Source organism: Macaca nemestrina, chromosome 10 (genome assembly GCF_043159975.1).
Source record: "Macaca nemestrina isolate mMacNem1 chromosome 10, mMacNem.hap1, whole genome shotgun sequence".
Classification (NCBI taxonomy): domain Eukaryota; kingdom Metazoa; phylum Chordata; class Mammalia; order Primates; family Cercopithecidae; genus Macaca; species Macaca nemestrina.
The window spans coordinates 84583570-84601103 of record NC_092134.1 but is presented as its reverse complement, the minus strand read 5'-3'; the positions used below and the strand labels follow the sequence as shown (position 1 = coordinate 84601103).

The following is a 17534-nucleotide window of genomic DNA, read 5'->3' as shown; positions in this document are numbered from 1 at the left end:
CTGGGCTCTAGCACCTGTTTTCTCAACATTCCAGATAGAACCCTGGTTTCCTCAATTTTTTTCCCTTTGGAATGTGACCAATTGTTGAGCTGTCTTGGTATTTTTGCTTCTTTCTTCCCCCGATTCCCCTACTTCAGTCTTCCACTGAGTTTTGTTGTTGTTTTAACCCCAAATCGTAAGTTAACTTTGTGTTTCTCTTTGTTCTTATGGGTTCATAACTCTTTCCCTCAAAACAAAACAAAACACTGCAATTGCGGAAACGGTTTAGATAACCGGAAGTATCTTGGACCTCCCTTCCCATTTTCCCAGCAGCAGGTTTGTTGCTTGAATTCCACATGGCTGTAGGTCTGGCTTTTCTCTCCGAATATGCCTTAAGCTCTCAAGCAGAGCCTCAGGATAGACCCAAGTAATCCTAAAGCCCTGAGCATCATGCACACTGGCCCGAAGTAACCCTTGGAGACATACACTTCTCTTAGAACCTGCAGCCTTTCACCTCCCTGCTTCTACTCCAGAGAGAACAGAAGGGAAAGAAGAGAGCTCTGAGATCTGTTAGGTGTAAGTCACCACGAAAGCACGAGAGGGCGCTCGACTCACAGATTCACAGATTCAACTAAAAATCAGACCAACCATGGTAGGCCAGAATCTTCAAAAACTGCAGCCACTTTTTGTTGAGAATCTTCTAAGTGCTCAACTCTGGGCTGGACACTTAACCTACCTTATTTGTTTTACTTAGTTCTCATAGCAGTATGAGATGAGTGCTATCTCCATTTTACTGCTAAGGAGATTGCGGCCCAGAAAGAGTAATTATGCCTTCAAAGGCCACATAGTTAAAAGAATGGGCCGGGTGAGGTGGCTCACGCTTGTATCTCAGCACTTTGGGAGGCCAAGGCAGGAGGACCGATTGAGCCCAGGAGGTCGAGGTTGCTCGTGAGCAACTGCACTACAGCCTGGGTGACAGAGCAAAACCCTGACTGGAAAAAAAAAAAGAAAGAAAAAAGAAAAGAATGGAGCCAAAATTCAGGTTCATTTAACTTCAGAGTCCATTACCTTTCCCCATTTTCAGACTGCCATCTTAACTCTCTTTAAAGATGAGTAAACTGAGCTCCTGGAGGGTGATAAAGCTTGTCCCAGTTCATAGTGGCAGAGTTCCTCTAGTACTTGTGCACACCTCTCGTGACACATGTAGGGCTTCAAGGATACTTGTTATTTGTCTTGCCCCACTAGTTTTCTCACAAACGTGCATCTTTGTTTTCTTATTTGTTTGTATTTTTATTTTATTTTATTTATTTATTTTTGAGATGGAGTCTCGCTCTGTCACCAGGCTGGAGTGCAGTGGTGCAATCTCGGCTCAATGCAATCTCCAACTCCCTGGTTCAAGCGATTCTCCTGCCTCAACCTCCCAAATAGCTGGGATTACAGGCATGTGCCACCACGCCCAGCTAATTTTTGTATTTTCAGTAGGGAAGGGGTTTCATCATGTTGGCCAGGATGGTCTCGATCTCCTGACCTCGTGATGCACCTGCCTCAGCCTCCCAAAGTGCTGGGATTACAGGCGTGAGCCACCGCGCCCAGCTTATTTACTCATTTATTTTTGAGACAGGATTTCACTTTGTTGCCCAGGTTGAAGTGGAGTGGCACAAATAGCTCACTGCAGCCCTGACTTGGGCTCAAGCGATCCTCCTGCCTCATCCTCCCAAGTAGCTGGGACCACAGGTGCACCCCATCACGCCTGGCTAATCGTTTTATTTTCTGTAGAGACAGGGTCTTGCAATGTTGTCCAGTCTGATCTCAAACTCCTGGCCTCAAGCAATCCGCCCGGCTTATCCTCCCAAAGTGCTGGAACTACAGGCATCAGTCACCGCACCCAAACCATCATCTTTGGAGATGGAGACAGAGGAATGGTGTTCTAGTAAGAACCATAACTGGAGATACCTATTTAGGTACAACATGCCTACCAGTAAGGGGTCCATAGGATTTTGGTTAACAGTGAGATCTGGTTTGAATCTTGGCTCAATTACTTACTAGTACTGTGATCTTGTGCAAATTATATGGCATCTCTGGCTTTTCTCTTTCCTCATTTACAAAACAGAGATAGTACCACTTCCCTCACAGGACAGGACAGCAGAGCAGGTTAGAGTGCATGATGTGCAGCCAGATTGCCTGGATTTGTATCCATGTTCAGCCACTTTCTAGCTGTGTGACCTTGTGCACATTACCTAATCTCTCTGAACCTCGGTCTTCTTTTTCTGTAAAATGAAGTAGATAGTGGCCGGGCACCGTGGCTCACGCCTGTAATCCCAGCACTTTGGGAGGCTGAGGTGGGTGGATCACCTGAGGTCGGGAGTTCGAAACCAGCCTGACCAACATGGAGAAACCTCATCTCTACTAAAAAAAAAAAAAAAAAAGAAAAAGAAAAAAGAAAAAAGAATTAGCCAGGCATGGTGGTACATGCCTGTAGTCCCAGCTACTTGGGAGGCTGAGGCAGGAGAATCACTTGAACCCAGGAGGCAGAGGTTGTGGTGAGCCAAGATCACGCCATTGCACTCCAGCCAGGGTGAAACTCCATCCAAAAAAAAAAAATAGCACCTCATAGGCTCGTAGGGTTATCACAGGAATAAATAACGTAGAAAGAACTCATAAGTGGGGCCGGGCACCGTGGCTTATGCCTGTAATCCCAGCACTTTGGGAGGCCGAGGCAGGAGGATCACTTGAGCCCAGAAGTTTGAGAACAGCCTGGACAACATGGTGAAACCCCATCTCTACAAAAAATAGACTACTGTGGTACTCCTGTAGTCCTAGCTACCCAGGAGGGTGAGATAGGAGGATCAGTTGAACCAGGAGGGTGAGGTTGCAGTGAGCAGTAGTCATGCCACTGTACTCCAGCATGGGCGACAGAGTGAGACCCTGTCTCCAAAAAAAATTAAAATCTCATAAATGCCCCCGACCCATAGTAAACATTGAACAAATGTTAGCTCTTATCATTTATGAGGCTAAACGTGATCATATAAAGCCCTCAACACAGTGCACAGTGCTGAACACTCATTAAGTACATGCTAACTTTATTTATTTATTTAGAGACAGAGTCTCCCTCTTTTGCCCAGGCTGGAGTGCAGTGGTGCCATCTCAGCTCACTGCACTTTGCCTCCTGGGTTTAAGCAATTCTCCTGCCTCAGCTTACAGGCACATGCCACCATGCCCAGCTAATTTTTTGTATTTTAGTAGAGATGGGGTTTCACCGTGTTAGCCAGGATGGTCTCAATCTCCTGACCTTGTGATCCACCGGCCTCACCCTTCCAAAGTGCTGGGATTATGGGCATGAGCCACTGCGCCCGACCTAGTACATGTTAACTTTATTTCTAGCACTAGCACTACACTATGGCACTTGGAAAACAAGAGCTATAAGTCACTGAGAAAGGAAGAGTTAAGGTCCCTGAGCTGCCATCAGTAGGCATCGGAATTGGAAGGTCATGAAGGCAATGTCACCTCTCCTCGAACTCAGAGGAAACCAGAATCCCAGGAGCCTCCCCCAGCTTTGGCTTAGTCTGTCCACCTATGTGGAGTGGGATCTCAGCAGTTTGGATTCTCTACTGATTATTTCATCAAACCTTTTTCTCTCCTCTAGACTCTCCAGGGCAGTGGTTCTCAACCAGAATTTTTCCACAGGGGTCATTTAGCAATGTCTGGAGACATTTTTGGGTGTGATAGCTGGAGAGTGGGGTGCTGTCTTCTAGCGTCCACCAGATGTCAGGGACACTGCTAAACATCTTGGGCTGCATAGGACAGTCCCTCACAACAAAGCATTATCCAGTTCAAAATGTCAATAGTTCCAGGGTTGAGAACCCCTGTACCCCTGCTCTAGGGCTAAGGAACCCTTCCTTGGTTTAGCAGGTCTTGGGCGGGGCTGGGGTAGGGGGATGGGAGAGGAGAGAAGCTCCTTCTTGGAGGAGCTGGGGAATGGTAGAGGCAGCCCTTCTGCAACCCACAGAAAGGGCCCCAGGACAGCTTTTCTCTCATTATCATCAATCAAAGGGCTCAGCACAGTGGCTCATGCCCGTAATCCCAGCTCTTAGGGAGGCAGAGATGTGAGAATAGCTTGAGCCCAGGAGTTCGAGACCTGCCTGAGCGATATAGGGAGACCCCGTGCTCCACGAAAAGGAAAAAAAAAAAAAAAGACACACACAAAAAAATACCGATTGTAACAACTAAAGAAAACAGAAAAAAATGCAGAGCCAAACTCTTTATATGTATTATATTTTTCATTAATAAATAGGTTTTCTTCATTAAACACAGAACATATAACAGATTGAAACACTCCCCCCTCCCCCCAATTCCAAAGACAAGAGTCTATAAAACAAATGCCAGCTGTACTGCCCTAAGGGCAGAAAAAGTCTGGTGACCCCCACCCAGCCCTGCCCCTGCAGCACCACCACCCCCACACTCTGCAAGAGAAGGGGGTCTGGGGCTTCTCCCTTGGACCCTGGGGACTTAGGTGAGAAGCATGTGAATGTATGATGTCACCTCTCCATGAGGCATGGGCTATGCAAAGATGAGGTTTCCTTCTCATTGGCTCTGACCAGCTCCTGCACTTCCGATTGCATTTACGAAGCACCTGGGCTAAACCCCCAAGGGAGCTGCCACTCGGCTTCCCCACTCTGTTCAACTGCTGCCTCCTTAGAGGGGAAGGGAAGGGCTCTGGGACCCCTCCCATCCCCTGGCCTGCATGGAAACGCTGTGTGGAAGAGGCATGATGCTGAAGGTGAGGCTGCTATAGGCCTCCAAGCCCAGGAGGCCAGCATGCCCCCCGTCCCCCACAGCTTTCCTTCCTCTGGAGCCGGGGGGCACTGGAGTAGCCGCCCCCTCCACAACCTAGTGCCTAGCTTGGGGTATGATGGTTCTATCTCAGCATCAGGTCCTCATGCCGGGCCTGGCTCCTTCCTCGCCCCATTCCTGTCTCCTTCCAAGCCCTCACCGTGGCCATCTGAAAAACTCATGTCCAGTGTCCTAAATTGTCTCATCCTCCCTCTCCCCGTGCCTCTGCACCCCAAGGGAGGAAGTAGGGGGTTGTCTCCCCCCTCCAATTTCCACTTCACATAATGGAACAGCTTTTGGCCTTTTCCTTCTTGAAGGTAGAAGAGATGAGTTCAGAGCGACTGGGGAGGTGGAGCAGTCGTTTGGAGAGGCTTCGGACAGGGCTCTTCTGGGGTAGTGGGCTAGGCTTGTTCAGACACACCATGGAAGCCATCCGAAAGATGCTGTGGATGCTCTTTTCTGAGGTGAAAGCCGAACCTTCCAGGTAGATTTCTGCACCCAGCTGCTTGGCTATTGCACAGCCCTGCAGGAGGGGGTGAAGGCATTAATGCAGTGGGCCACAATGGCTCTGAGACGCTGCCTCTTGTGTGTCACTCCCCAGGGCCACTCCAGAGGGGACCCAGCTGCCAATCTCCAAATACCACCCTCTGCCGATTATTCGATTGTCTTGTCTTTTTTTTTTTTTTTTGGCATACACCCTGTCTGATGATGCCTCTTTTTCTTAAGACGATGTGTGACTGCACATTATAAATCACCTGGAATACTCTTGAAACTATATTGATGCCAAACTAAATCAGAATCCCTGGGGATAGCTGGGGCAGTGGCTAGTGCCTCTAATCCCAACTACTCAGGAGGCTGTGGTAGGAGGATCACTTGAGGAGGCCAGGAGCTCAAGACCAGCCTAGGCAGCCAGGCGCGGTGGCTCATACCCGTAATCCCAGCACTTTGGGGTTACAAAAATAAATCTCAAAAATAAAAATAATAAAATAATAAAATAATAAAAACTTTTTAAAAATGTTTAAACATTCGCTGGAAGTGGGCACAAAACTATAGTCTCAAATACTAGGGAGGATCCCTTGAGACCAGGAGTTCTACCCTGCAGTGAGCTCGGATCATACCACTGTACTTCATTCTGGGTGACAGAGTAAGACCCTGTCTCTGGGAGAAAAAAAAAAAAAAAGGAAAAGGAAAAAAAAATTCTGGGTATAGAGCCAAGGCATTAGTATTCTTTTTCTTTTTTCTTTTTGGAGACAGAGTCTTGCTCTGTGCCCAGGCTTAAGTGCAGTGGCACAATCTCAGCTCACTACAAGCTCCACCTCCTGGGTTCACGCCATTCTCACGTCTCAGCCTCCTGAGTAGCCAGGACTACAGGCGCCCGCCAACACGCCCGGCTAATTTTTTGTATTTTTGGTAGAGACAGGGTTTCACCATGTTAAACAGGATGGTCTCGATCTCCTGACCTTGTTATCCACCCGCCTCAGCCTCCCAAAGTGCTGGGATTATAGGCGTGAGCCACCACACCCAGCCAGCATTAGTATTCTTAAGAGCTCCCCAGGTCAGGTGCAGTGGAGGCCAAGGCAGGTGGATCACCTGAGGTCAGGAGTTCGAGACCAGCCTGGCCAACATGGTGAAACCCCATCTCTACTAAAAATAACAAAAATTAGCCGGGTGTGTTGGCAGACACCTGTAATCCCAGCTACTTGGGAGGCTGAGGCAGGAGAATCGCTTGAACCCAGGAGGCAAAGGTTGCAGTGAGCTGAGATCGCACCACTGCACTCCAGCCTGGGTGACAAGAGCGAAACTCCGTCCCCCAACCCTATGCTCTCATGCACATAAGAAATTATCCAGGGGTCTTATCAAAAATGCAGATTCCAGGCCAGGTGTGGTGACTCACACCTGTAATCCCAGCACTTTGGGAGGCCAAGGTGGGAGAATCACTTGATGTCAGGAGTTCAAGAACAACCTGGGAAACATAATGAGACCTTGTCTCTACAAAAAATGTTAAAGATTAGCTAGGTATGGGGCCCGTACCTATAGTCCCAGCTACTAGGGAGACAGGAGGGAGGATCACTTGAGTCCGGGAGGCCAAGGCTGTATAAACAACTATTATGTGACTGCACTCCAGCCTAGGCAGATCACTTCTTTTTTTTCTTGAAACAGAGTCTCACTCTGTTACAAGTGTGCACCACCATCCCTGGCTAATTTTTTGTATTTTTTGTAGAGACGGGGTTTCACCATGTTGACCAGGCTGGTCTTGAACTCCTGACCTCAAGTGATTCACCTGCCTCGGTCTCCCAAAGTGCTGGGATTACAGGCGTGAGCTACCACATCTGGCTCTTTTTTTTTTTTTCCTTGAGACAGAGTCTTTCATTCCGTCACCCAGGCTGGAGTGCAGTGGCACATTCTCAGCTAACTGCAACCTCCATCTCCCACGTTCAAGCAATTCTCCTGCCTCGGCCTCCCCAGTAGCTGGGATTACAGGTGCATGCCACCACAACCTGCTAATTTTGGTATTTTTAGTAGAGACAGGGTTTTGCCATGTTGGCCAGGCTAGTCCTGAATTCCTGAGCTCAAGTGATCCATCGGCCTCGGCCTCCCAAAGTGCTGGGATTACAGGCGTGAGCCACCGTGCACAGTGCCCCTCCTCCTTTTTTTTTTTTTTTTTTTTTTTTTGAGACAGGGTCTCTTTTTGTGTGTGTGTGAAATTCTAATGAACACCTCTAATGATTCTAATGCAGGTGGTCAGAATACAGTCTTAGAAATGTGGGCACACACAGGAATAACTCGCCTGCTAACTGACAGCATACATCTGGGTAAGCAGGTACCCACCACCTCTCTCCAGGTGACTCATTTGCTAATTATTACAGCAGTTGTCTCTTGCCATAGTGGAAGAGTTTGAGCCAGGGCCATATTTCAAGCTGTCTGCCTCTAGCCTTCCTCACTTCAACCTACAACACGCATTTGCACATGCACATACCTGCTCATAGGAGATGGGCGCCTGCTTCTGGTGGGACAGCTCCATCAGAGTACTCAGGTCTGTTCGCAGGTCTGTCTTGCAGCCAATGAGCAAAACGCGGGTACTGGGACAATAATCTAGGATTTCTGTCCTCCACTGAGGGGTCGAGCAGGAAGAAGGGAAGGAGAAGGAGGAAGGGAGGAGAGTTAGTGGTAGACGGATACCAGGAGAAGCTTGGCTGGCAACATTACACACATCACCTCGCTTATCACCAGCCCAGTCCTCCCTATGAGTCACAGCATCACCACTGCACTAATTACATCATCTTCCTGCCCATGAGGCCTTTGGGGCCCCCAGAGTGCTGACCCAGGAGCCTGTTCCCCCAGTCTATGGCCCAGTCACCAGAGAGAGCACAAGGGCAATTCTCCTCCCACTCTCTGCCAAGCATACAGAGCATGGATCTGCCCCCTCACCCCAAAGGGCCTCACAAGTCCAGAATGCCAGGGGGAAGGCAACCAGTCTCTTCCCAAGGGAAGAAGGTGATCCCAGCATCTTCTATACTCTACTAGATACACAAGGTTTCCTAGGACTCCTCAGCATTGGCGGATCTGCCCAGACCCAAGCATTTCATACCAGCAGCTCAGCTCAGACCTGCCTAGCTTGCCCATTCTCAGTGGGACTGGGACCAGGGTCTATAGAAGCTGCCTCTAAAGATCCCACGCCTGACCCTCATACCATATCACTTAAAGGTTCTCTGACTCTCTGTCCTCTGCTTCCTGAGTCTTCAACACCACCCTCCCCTGTGGGGCCTCTGGCAAGGCAGCATGGGATAACAAAAAGGGTGGGAGGCAGCGGGGTAAGCAGACCCAAGTTCCAGTCCCAGAGCTGTAGCTAATGGTGTGGCCTTGGGCAAATCTCTTCCTTCCTGGGCTTCCGTTTCTTGATGTTATACAAGAGGGCATTCCTGACAAGGTCCCTACGATTCCTTCTTGGTCCTCATGCTGAGTTAGAGATTGGAGAGTTGATCTAGTCTTACCTTCTTGAGTGCGCTGTCCACTGTCTCTGGACGGCTGATGTCAAAACATAGTAATACTGCGTCCGAGTCACTGTAGCAGAGTGGACGGACATTATCGTAGTAGGGAGATCCTGGTGTAGGCCAGAAAGAGTTGATGGTGAGCCACGGTGCTTTCCTTCCCCAATAGGCCTAAGCCCTAAAGCCCTGGGAATACCACCCACGATCCCTGAGGATCCACCCATCTCCCAGGGGGAATGTGCTATGGCTGGAAGCTTGGGACCTGACCGTCTGCCAGAAGGTCATGCAAGAATATCATCCCCCTTGGTCCAGAAAAAGGGAAAGAAGGCAAAATAAAGTGGGTGGAGTATAATTTGGCCCTGTCCGGGTCTCCTACAGCAGCCTAATTGGACATCTACTAGTTTTCTGAGTCCCAGAAGATGCTTCCAGCCCTGCAGAGAGACAGTGCTTATTTCAGGGTTCCTCTCTTCTAGAGCCTGCCTGCTGCCCAATTTCACTCCCCTCTGCTCCAGGGTCTCCCCAGTGAAGAGACAAACCTGCCTGTTACGTAACCTGGCTGCTGCTTTGCCATGGGGTCAGAACTTTAGGAGGCTAGCAGGGGAGGGAAAGAATCAAGGGTTCAGTGCCCCACTTCTCCACCCACCCAGATCGGCTTACACTGAAAAGGGCAAAAGGAAAGCTGTACCCCCTGACCCCCCCACATCTCAGAAAGGCAGTCTCAAAGACAGCAGCACCGATGGCTGGGGATTTAGAGGCGAGAGCAAGAGTCCTTCGTTGGAGGGGAAACAGGCAATGCAGACCCAGGTGGTCCCATATGGGAGAATGCTAGGGGCTGAGCCTACCCCCTCCACCCTGGGGAAGGAGCAGTAGCGGATTTGGAACCCAGACAATCCGTGCTCAGAATAGCAAGCAGCCCCTCTCCCTGCACCGCAATCGCCATGGAAACTGGGGGGAATCCAAGCTGGTGGGGGGATGTTGATCATTAAAAAAAAGGAATACTGGGGAGTTGGGATAGCTGCCTGCTCCTTTAGCAAGCCTCCCCCATCCCTTTCTGAGGTGGGGTCTTACCACCGCAGCACTGAGGAGCGGAAGCACTGCAGCATTGGGGAAGGGGGAGGGGAGGAGGCCTCCATTTTGGCTCCAAGCAATCCCCCTCCCTTAAGACCAGCAAGTGAATAATGGGAACAGGGTCAACCCTGACCCCAACATTGGGAAACCCTATCCCACACACCATGGCCACTTCCTCCTTCCTTATGGGAACCTAATCTGAAAGAGTGAGTTTGAGAATAACTGACAGCCTTTATCCTTTCGGAAATTGGGGGTTGGAGGTGTGACACAGGGAATAGAGACTATACTTGCTGATTTTCCATGATCTGGTTTGGGATTTGAGGGCGCATTCTGACTGTGCAAGGAGGGAGGAGGTGGGGGGAGGGGGTTTGGGCGGTGGTAGTGAAAAGAGATGAGCTGCAGTAAGATTCTGGGAAGATTGGAAGGTGGGAGGGTACAGCAGATGAAAAACCAAAAAATTATACATCATGCAGTCAAACTGCATTCTAGTCCGATCTAGACAGCGTAGCACAGCCCAGGAGAACCAGAACCCTGCCTCCCAAGCCCTGAAACTGCAACAGGGGAAAAGCACACCAGGTTGGGGAATTTTTGTTTGGGGAGGAAAGGCTCATTGTCTGTCTAACCATCCCCTAGCCCCAATCTTTTCAGACCTCAGAACTGGAGCATGGGAACAACAACTGTTGGAGGAGCAGGACAGCATATTTATTATGTAGCAGGAAACACCCAGTGATTTATGGTCCCTTTTAAAACTCAGCCTGAATATGCATTTTTGGGGAGGGGCGGATTTTATTTTCTTTCTCCTATTCCCGGCTTTTACTCCTTTATTATGACTCTGAGCCAGTCTTTTGAAAATGATACGGGGTAAAAAGATAATGGGAAGGGGTCAGAATTAAGGCAGAGGATAGCCTAGCACTAAGGGCTTGGGGCTGAGAGGCTGGAAAAACATTGTTTCTACATTCTAGAGAGACAGGGCATCTTCTACCTCACCCCAGTAGAGGGAAAACAGGCAGAGCCAACCTCCCCTCTGCCCTGCCGGCCACTATTCACAACTGACTATGCCCTATATTAAGCCATCTCCCCCACCCTCCAAAACATCGATGATGCATCGCTTCATCCCCGAGCTGCAGCGGTGTGACGAGTGGGGCTGAGCTGCGGCAGGAGGACAGCAGTGGCCCAAGATGGAATGCAGGAGACGAAACTGAGTCTGAGCAATCTTTCCCCAAAGCAGACTTGTCTCCCCGCCCCAACCACACTGCCTCCAGCAGCACTGCCTCTTGCCTCTTATTTGGCTTTGCTCTGGGGAAGTAAAAAGTGTGTGTGTGTGTGTGTGTGTGTGTGTGTGTGTGTGTGTGCGCGCACGCGCCCCCACACGTTGGGTGGCAGGGAAGGAAAAGGAGAAGTCCTGTTTTACTGCCCTCCCACCCCAGGAATATTCATGGATCCCTTCACCTCACCATCCCAGCCCTCTAAAGGGTGGAACTAGACGCAGGGAAGAGAGTAGCTCCTGGGCTTCACCTACTCTGCACCCTTGGACCATGCAACTGAGTCGACCAACTGTCACCCTTCCCCACAACTAAGGAGTCTTCAGATTCTCTTCTTTCACTTCTCCCCACCAAAGGGGAAAACAACTTCTAGAAGACAGCAGCTACACAGCAGACCAGTGGGGGTGGGAAAGGGGCATTTGGAGCCGAATTCTTACCTGAGGTATCCCAGAGACTAAGCTCCACCCTCTGTTCCTCTGTCTCCAAACAGGCTGTGTAATTTTCGAACACGGTGGGCACATAGGTCTGTGAAAAGAGAGGAAACATTCACCCCGGGCCCCCCTACCCTCAGATCCCCTGGTTAGTGCTGGCTACACACGCACTCACCAGAGAGACAGTAAAGTCACAGGAGACAAGAAACCAGAGGAGATGCCTGGGTCAGGAGGGAAGGGAATGTGGGGGACCGGGCACTTTGCTCTGTGGCAGTGAGAAATGTGAATGACACCCCCCACCACCACCACCGCACCAGGGGTAATCCCCTCATATCCTAGACGATTAGGGACACACAAACACACACACAGATTCTTCCCATCCCCAGATTTGTGTTTCCCAATTTGAGAGAGCCACAGGCCAAAGCCATTCCTAGCTCATCTCCTCTCAAACCCCTCCAGCATGGTGAACAGAGGGCTGCAGAAGCCTGCCTGGAGGCACTGGCAGAGAGCCTTTGAGGAGCAGGTGAGCGGATAGGCAGGGATTACGTCAAGAAGAAACCCCAGACTCTCAAATGCCTCCAGTGCCCTCTCCTGAGAGCAGACTCCAGGGACGCAGGAAGGTGGAGGGGATCTGATGGGGCCTTTGGGTGAAGAGGTGAGGAGGAGCCAGCGGGGCGGCAGAAGTGGAACAGGTCTCAGGGGAAGCTAAGGCAGGGCAGTCCTCCAGCCAAAAAGCAGCGGAGGATGGGAAAGCCTCAGAAAGCGGCTGAGGATGGGCTGGGGCTGGGGGAGCCACGTCTCCTGGGCAGGTGGAAATCTACCCCAAGTCGGGCTGGCAGGGAGAAAAGCCGGCCAGCGGGCGGGCGGGCAGCTCACCTCCGGATAGCAATCCTTCGCTAACACTTGTAACATCGCGGTCTTCCCACACTGCACGTCCCCGACCAGAACGAGCTTACATCTGGCCACGACTGGCTGGGGGGCCCGTCTCTCTTTCATGGTTGCAGTGTCCGCGGGACTTGAATTTCGATTCCGAAGGAAGGGTTGCGCCAGGTGCGTCTCAGCACGCCAACCCAGCCGGATTCCCTGCCTCCCTCCAACTGTGGAGGAGGCCGGCACAGCCGCCTTTTATTTCTCTGGTTGAGCCAATCACAAGAGGAGGCGGACTCTGTTACGCCCAATCCCTGAGGTGGGATTCCCTCCAGCAGCCAATGGATCTGAGGATCTGAGTCAGCGCCCCCTTCCTCCCTTCCCTTTCTCTTAAAGCTGCACCTTTGCTTCCCCCAGAAAGGGGATTCCCACGTTGTTCTGCATTTGTATTAGGAAGGGGAAAGGGTACTGGAAGCAAAATGAAATGATCTGGAGTGTCTACCAATAAGTGTCAAAAAAACAAACTAGCTATGGAAGCAGGAAGTGAGGTCAGGCTGGAGTTGCAGGGACTGTCCCGGGTGGGTTAGAAGAGCAGGACCTGCTTAGACTATAGACAGGTGCGTGTGTGTGTTGGAGGAGTGGGGGGTGGGGGAGGTGGCCCAGAGCTTCTCTGACATTTTTTTTTCTTTTTTTTTTTCCTTACATCTTTTGTTTTAAGTAGAGACAGGGGTCTCACCATGTTGCCCAGGCTGGTCTTGAATCTCTGGGCTCAAGCAATCCGCCTGTCTCAGCCTCCCAAAGTGCTGGGACTACAGACATGAGCCACAGCATCTGGCCTGATGTCTGACTTTTTTGTTTTTTCTAACTCCCATCCAAACTAGTTCTTGCTTCCCCTTATTTCCCTTCCCAATATCAGCTCCTGCTGTACCTCTTTTATTTTTATTTTTATTTGTGTGTTTATTTATTCATTCATTTTGAGATGGAGTATCGCTCTTGTTGCCCAGGCTGGAGTGCAATGGCGCGATCTCAGCTCACTGCAACCTCCACCTCCCTGGTTGAAGCAATTCTCCTGCCTCAGCCTCCTGAGGAGCTGGGATTACAGGCACCCACCTCGATGCCCTGCTAATTTTTGTATTTTTGGTAGAGACGGGGTTTCTCCATGTTGGTCAGGCTGGTCTCAAGCTCCCGACCTCAGGTAATCCGCCCGCCTTGGCCTCCCAAAGTGCTGGGATTATAGGTGTGAGTCACCATGCCTGCCTGGCCAGTGCCCGCTTTAAAGCCTTCTCTTCTTCAAGAATCACCTTCGCCACCAAAAAGAGAGACAGAGAGAGAGAGAGAGAGAAAGAAAGAAAGAAAGAAAGAAAGAAAGAAAGAAAGAAAGAAAGAAAGAAAGAAAGAAAGAAAGAAAGAAAGAAAGAAAGAAAGAAAGAAAGAAAGCTTTCTAGAGTCGTCCAGAAAAAAACACACAGCACCTGACCCAGTGATGGGTAGAGAGAAATGAGGGACTCTGGCAAGTGGGGATGGGAGAGAGGAAGAAGACAAAGCAAACACACTCACTGTTTGGCCAGACAGCCTCTCACCCATGCCTAGCAGGAGCTGCTTAGGGGTGTTTGTTCTGTGGCCTAGGCTCAGCTTCCTGGATGAATCAGGCACAGGTCCAGTTCCATGTTAACGCCCACTGAAACTGACGCACTAATTGTGTCACCTGGTTAAAGTTCAGACTGGACCCAGGATTTTGGGATTAGAAGCTGGAGGACAATCTAAGGTTGAGATGAACTACATAACTTTTTTTTTTTTTTTTTTTTGAGATGGAGTCTCACTCTGTTACCCAGGCTGGAGTGCAGTGGCTCAATCTCAGCTCACTGCAACCTCTGCCTCCCGGGTTCAAGCAATTCTCCTGTCTCAGCCTCCTGAGTAGCTGAGACTACAGGCACGCATCACCATGCCTGGCTAATTTTTGTATTTTCAGTAGAGACAGGGTTTCACTATATTGGTCAGGCTGGTCTCGAACTCCTGACCTTAGGTGATCCACCCACCTCAGCCTCCCAAAGTGCTGGGATTACAAGCATGAGCCACCGCGCCCAGCTGAGCTTCATAACTTCTTAACAGCCCTGTCCGGTGGGGCCCCTGAATTTTGGGGAGGCTCTCTACTAGAGGGAACTATGGGCTGTCCACAGCTTAAATAAACCACTGATTGTCCAGGAATCAAGACTGTCCAAATAAGGATTCCAGGGGATTTGTGATTGAAGGAAGACCAACTTTGGGCAAAATTGAGAGTAGTCCCTTTCCCTTGTCAAGCCCAGTGTCTCTGGAGCATGACCTGGGCCTTGTTTCACCTGAGCTTTACTTTTTTTATATATATATACAGAGTCTTGCTCTGTCACCCAGGCTGGAGTGCAGTGGCATGATCTTGGCTCACTGCAACCTCTGCCTCCCAGGTTCAAGCGATTCTCCTACCTCAGCCTTCCGAGTAGCTGGGATTACAGGTGCCTGCCACCATGTCCGGCTAATTTTTGTATTTTTAGTAGAGATGGGGTGTCGCTATGTTGGCCAGGCTTGTCGTAAACTCCTGACCTTAGGTGATCCACCTGCCTCAAATCCCAAAGTGCTGGGATTACAGGCATGAACCACTGTGCCCCAGCCTGAGCTTTACTCTTAATTCATGGTCATTGCTGCCCCACCCAGGGATAGTTTCCCTGTGATAAAGGATGCCTGAAAGCCTTCCACAGACCCAAAGGGACAGATCTGTAAGAGTGAGATTTCCAGTGCCCACTATAGGCAGTAGGAGAGTGGATGTTGTTTTGAGAATACAGCCTAGCCAGTGTTCCTCCAGTCAAACCTCGTGGCTCTGGGGCCAAGGCCTACACCTGCTCTCCACCCCTATCCTAAGCTCCATTCACTTCCTGGGATGGGTAATGGCCTGAGGGAAACTTCAGGGTGGAAAGGGCATTATCCAGGTGTTGCCATTAGCTGGCTGCCTCTTCTCCCAGGCTTTCTGAAGGTTTCTGCCCTTTACCTCCCCTCATCCTCCGCCCTCAGATAATGTTCTGTTGATAGAATTCGTCCTCTTCTTGCCCTTTTCCAGCAGCCTGACAGCCTCTCTGAGCTGTATATAAGTGGGGTTTGGGAGAGTTCCAGGAACAGCTATAAGATCATGAACTGCCTCAATCTGGAATCCTTTCCCACAGCCTGACCTTCTCCTTCTGTATCCTCCTGTCCCCTACCTTCAGTCTCATCTGGACTTAGTTCTGGAAGCATCAGTAGAGTTCCCATACTCTTTTTTTTTTTTTTTTTCTTTTTCAAGACAGAGTCTTGCTCTGTTGCTCAGGCTGGAGTGCAGAGGCATGATCTCTGCTCACTGCAACTTCCACGTCCTGGGTTCAAGCAATTCTCCTGCCTCAGCCTCCCGAGTAGCTGGGATTACAGGCACATGCAACCACGCCCAGCAAATTTTTGTATTCTTAGTAGAGACAGGGTTTCACCATGTTGGCCAGGCTGGTCTCAAACTCTTGACCTTGTGATCCGCCCACCTCGGCCTCCCAAAGTGCTGGGATTACAGGCGTGAGCCACCTTGCCCAGTCCCCCATACATCCTCTTTTTTTTTTTTTTTTTTTTTGAGACGGAGTCTCGCTCTGTAGCCCAGGCTGGAGTGCAGTGGCCGGATCTCAGCTCACTGCAAGCTCCGCCTCCCGGGTTCACGCCATTCTCCAGCCTCAGCCTCCCGAGTAGCTGGGACTATAGGCGCCCGCCACCTCGCCCGGCTATTTTTTGTATTTCTTAGTAGAGACGGGGTTTCACCGTGTTAGCCAGGATGGTCTCGATCTCCTGACCTCGTGATCCGCCCATCTCGGCCTCCCAAAGTGCTGGGATTACAGGCTTGAGCCACCGCCCCCGGCCACATCCTCTTAACTCTTAACTGAGTTCCCTCCAATCACAGCCCCACAGGAGTTAGCCTTCTCTCCATGTTCTCTACCAGCCTCCCCCTACACACACCATTCATCCACTACTCCAAATAAACTTTCAGAATAAGTAAAAACTGTTCCTGCTAAACAAACAGCTTCTTCTGGCTTCTAAGAACATTGCCATTCCTGAGCTCCTCCCAGACAGAAATTCTGAGAGCTGGTGCCAACACTGATTCTTCCCTGGGTGACTGCATTTCAGGGTCAAGTAGCAGAAGGCCCGAACCATTATACAGAGCAGCCTCCACCATGGCCGAGGTCCAAGATGTGTCTCCAAAGATATTTTGTGGGTCATATGTTTATGAGTTTTGGTGGAAAATGTGTTATGTGTGTGAAAGTGTATGTGTTAGATCAAGTGGCAGGGATGTAACAGGAAAAGGATGGAACTAAAGTTTAGCGGGTCTAGGCCTTGGACCTTGCTCTGCCTTTAACAAACCGTGTGCCTTTGAATAAGTTACTTCCCTCTCTGGGTGCCTATTTCCTTAAATGCAGTGTGATGGATTTAACTAGAGAAGGAGTTTTTTGATGTTATTTAATTAATTAATTAATTAATTTTTTTTTTTTTTTTTTTTTTTTTTTTGGAGACGGAGTCTCGCTCTGTCACCCAGGCTGGAGTGCAGTGGCTGGATCTCAGCTCACTGCAAGCTCCGCCTCCCGGGTCTACGCCATTCTCCTGCCTCAGCCTCCCGAGTAGCTGGGACTACAGGCGCCCGCCACCTCGCCCGGCTAGTTTTTTGTATTTTTTAGTAGAGACGGGGTTTCACTGTGTTAGCCAGGATGGTCTCGATCTCCTGACCTCGTGATCCGCCCGTCTCAGCCTCCCAAAGTGCTGGGATTACAGGCTTGAGCCACCGCGCCCGGCCTAATTAATTTTTTTTGAGACAGAGTTTCACTCTTGTTGCCCAGGCTGGAGTGCAATGGCACGATCTTGGCTCACTGCAACCTCCACCTCCCAGGTTCAAGCAATTCTCCTGTCTCAGCCTCCTGAGTAGCTGGGATTACAGGCATGCACCACCACGGCCAGCTAATTTTTATATTTTTAGTAGAGATGGGGTTTCTCCATGTTGGTCAGGCTGGTCTCAAACTCCAGACTTCAGGTGATCCACCAGCCTCGGCCTCCAAAAGTGCTGGGATTACAGGTGTGAACCA

The 17534-nt window shown here is 50.1% G+C and overlaps 1 protein-coding gene across 1 annotated transcript; it reads right to left on the bottom strand.

Annotated features, from left to right (window-relative positions):
• Positions 1-4235: 4235 nt before the first annotated feature.
• On the bottom strand, positions 4236-12671 carry LOC105492896 (Rho family GTPase 1). The gene is made up of 5 exons (XM_011760261.3): positions 12436-12671; positions 11566-11653; positions 8802-8911; positions 7787-7921; positions 4236-5332 (listed from the first exon to the last, which is right to left on the bottom strand). The coding sequence occupies exons 1-5, from the start codon at positions 12553-12555 to the stop codon at positions 5087-5089; spliced, it is 699 nt and encodes a 232-aa protein (XP_011758563.1). The 5' UTR covers positions 12556-12671; the 3' UTR covers positions 4236-5086.
• Positions 12672-17534: the final 4863 nt, after the last annotated feature.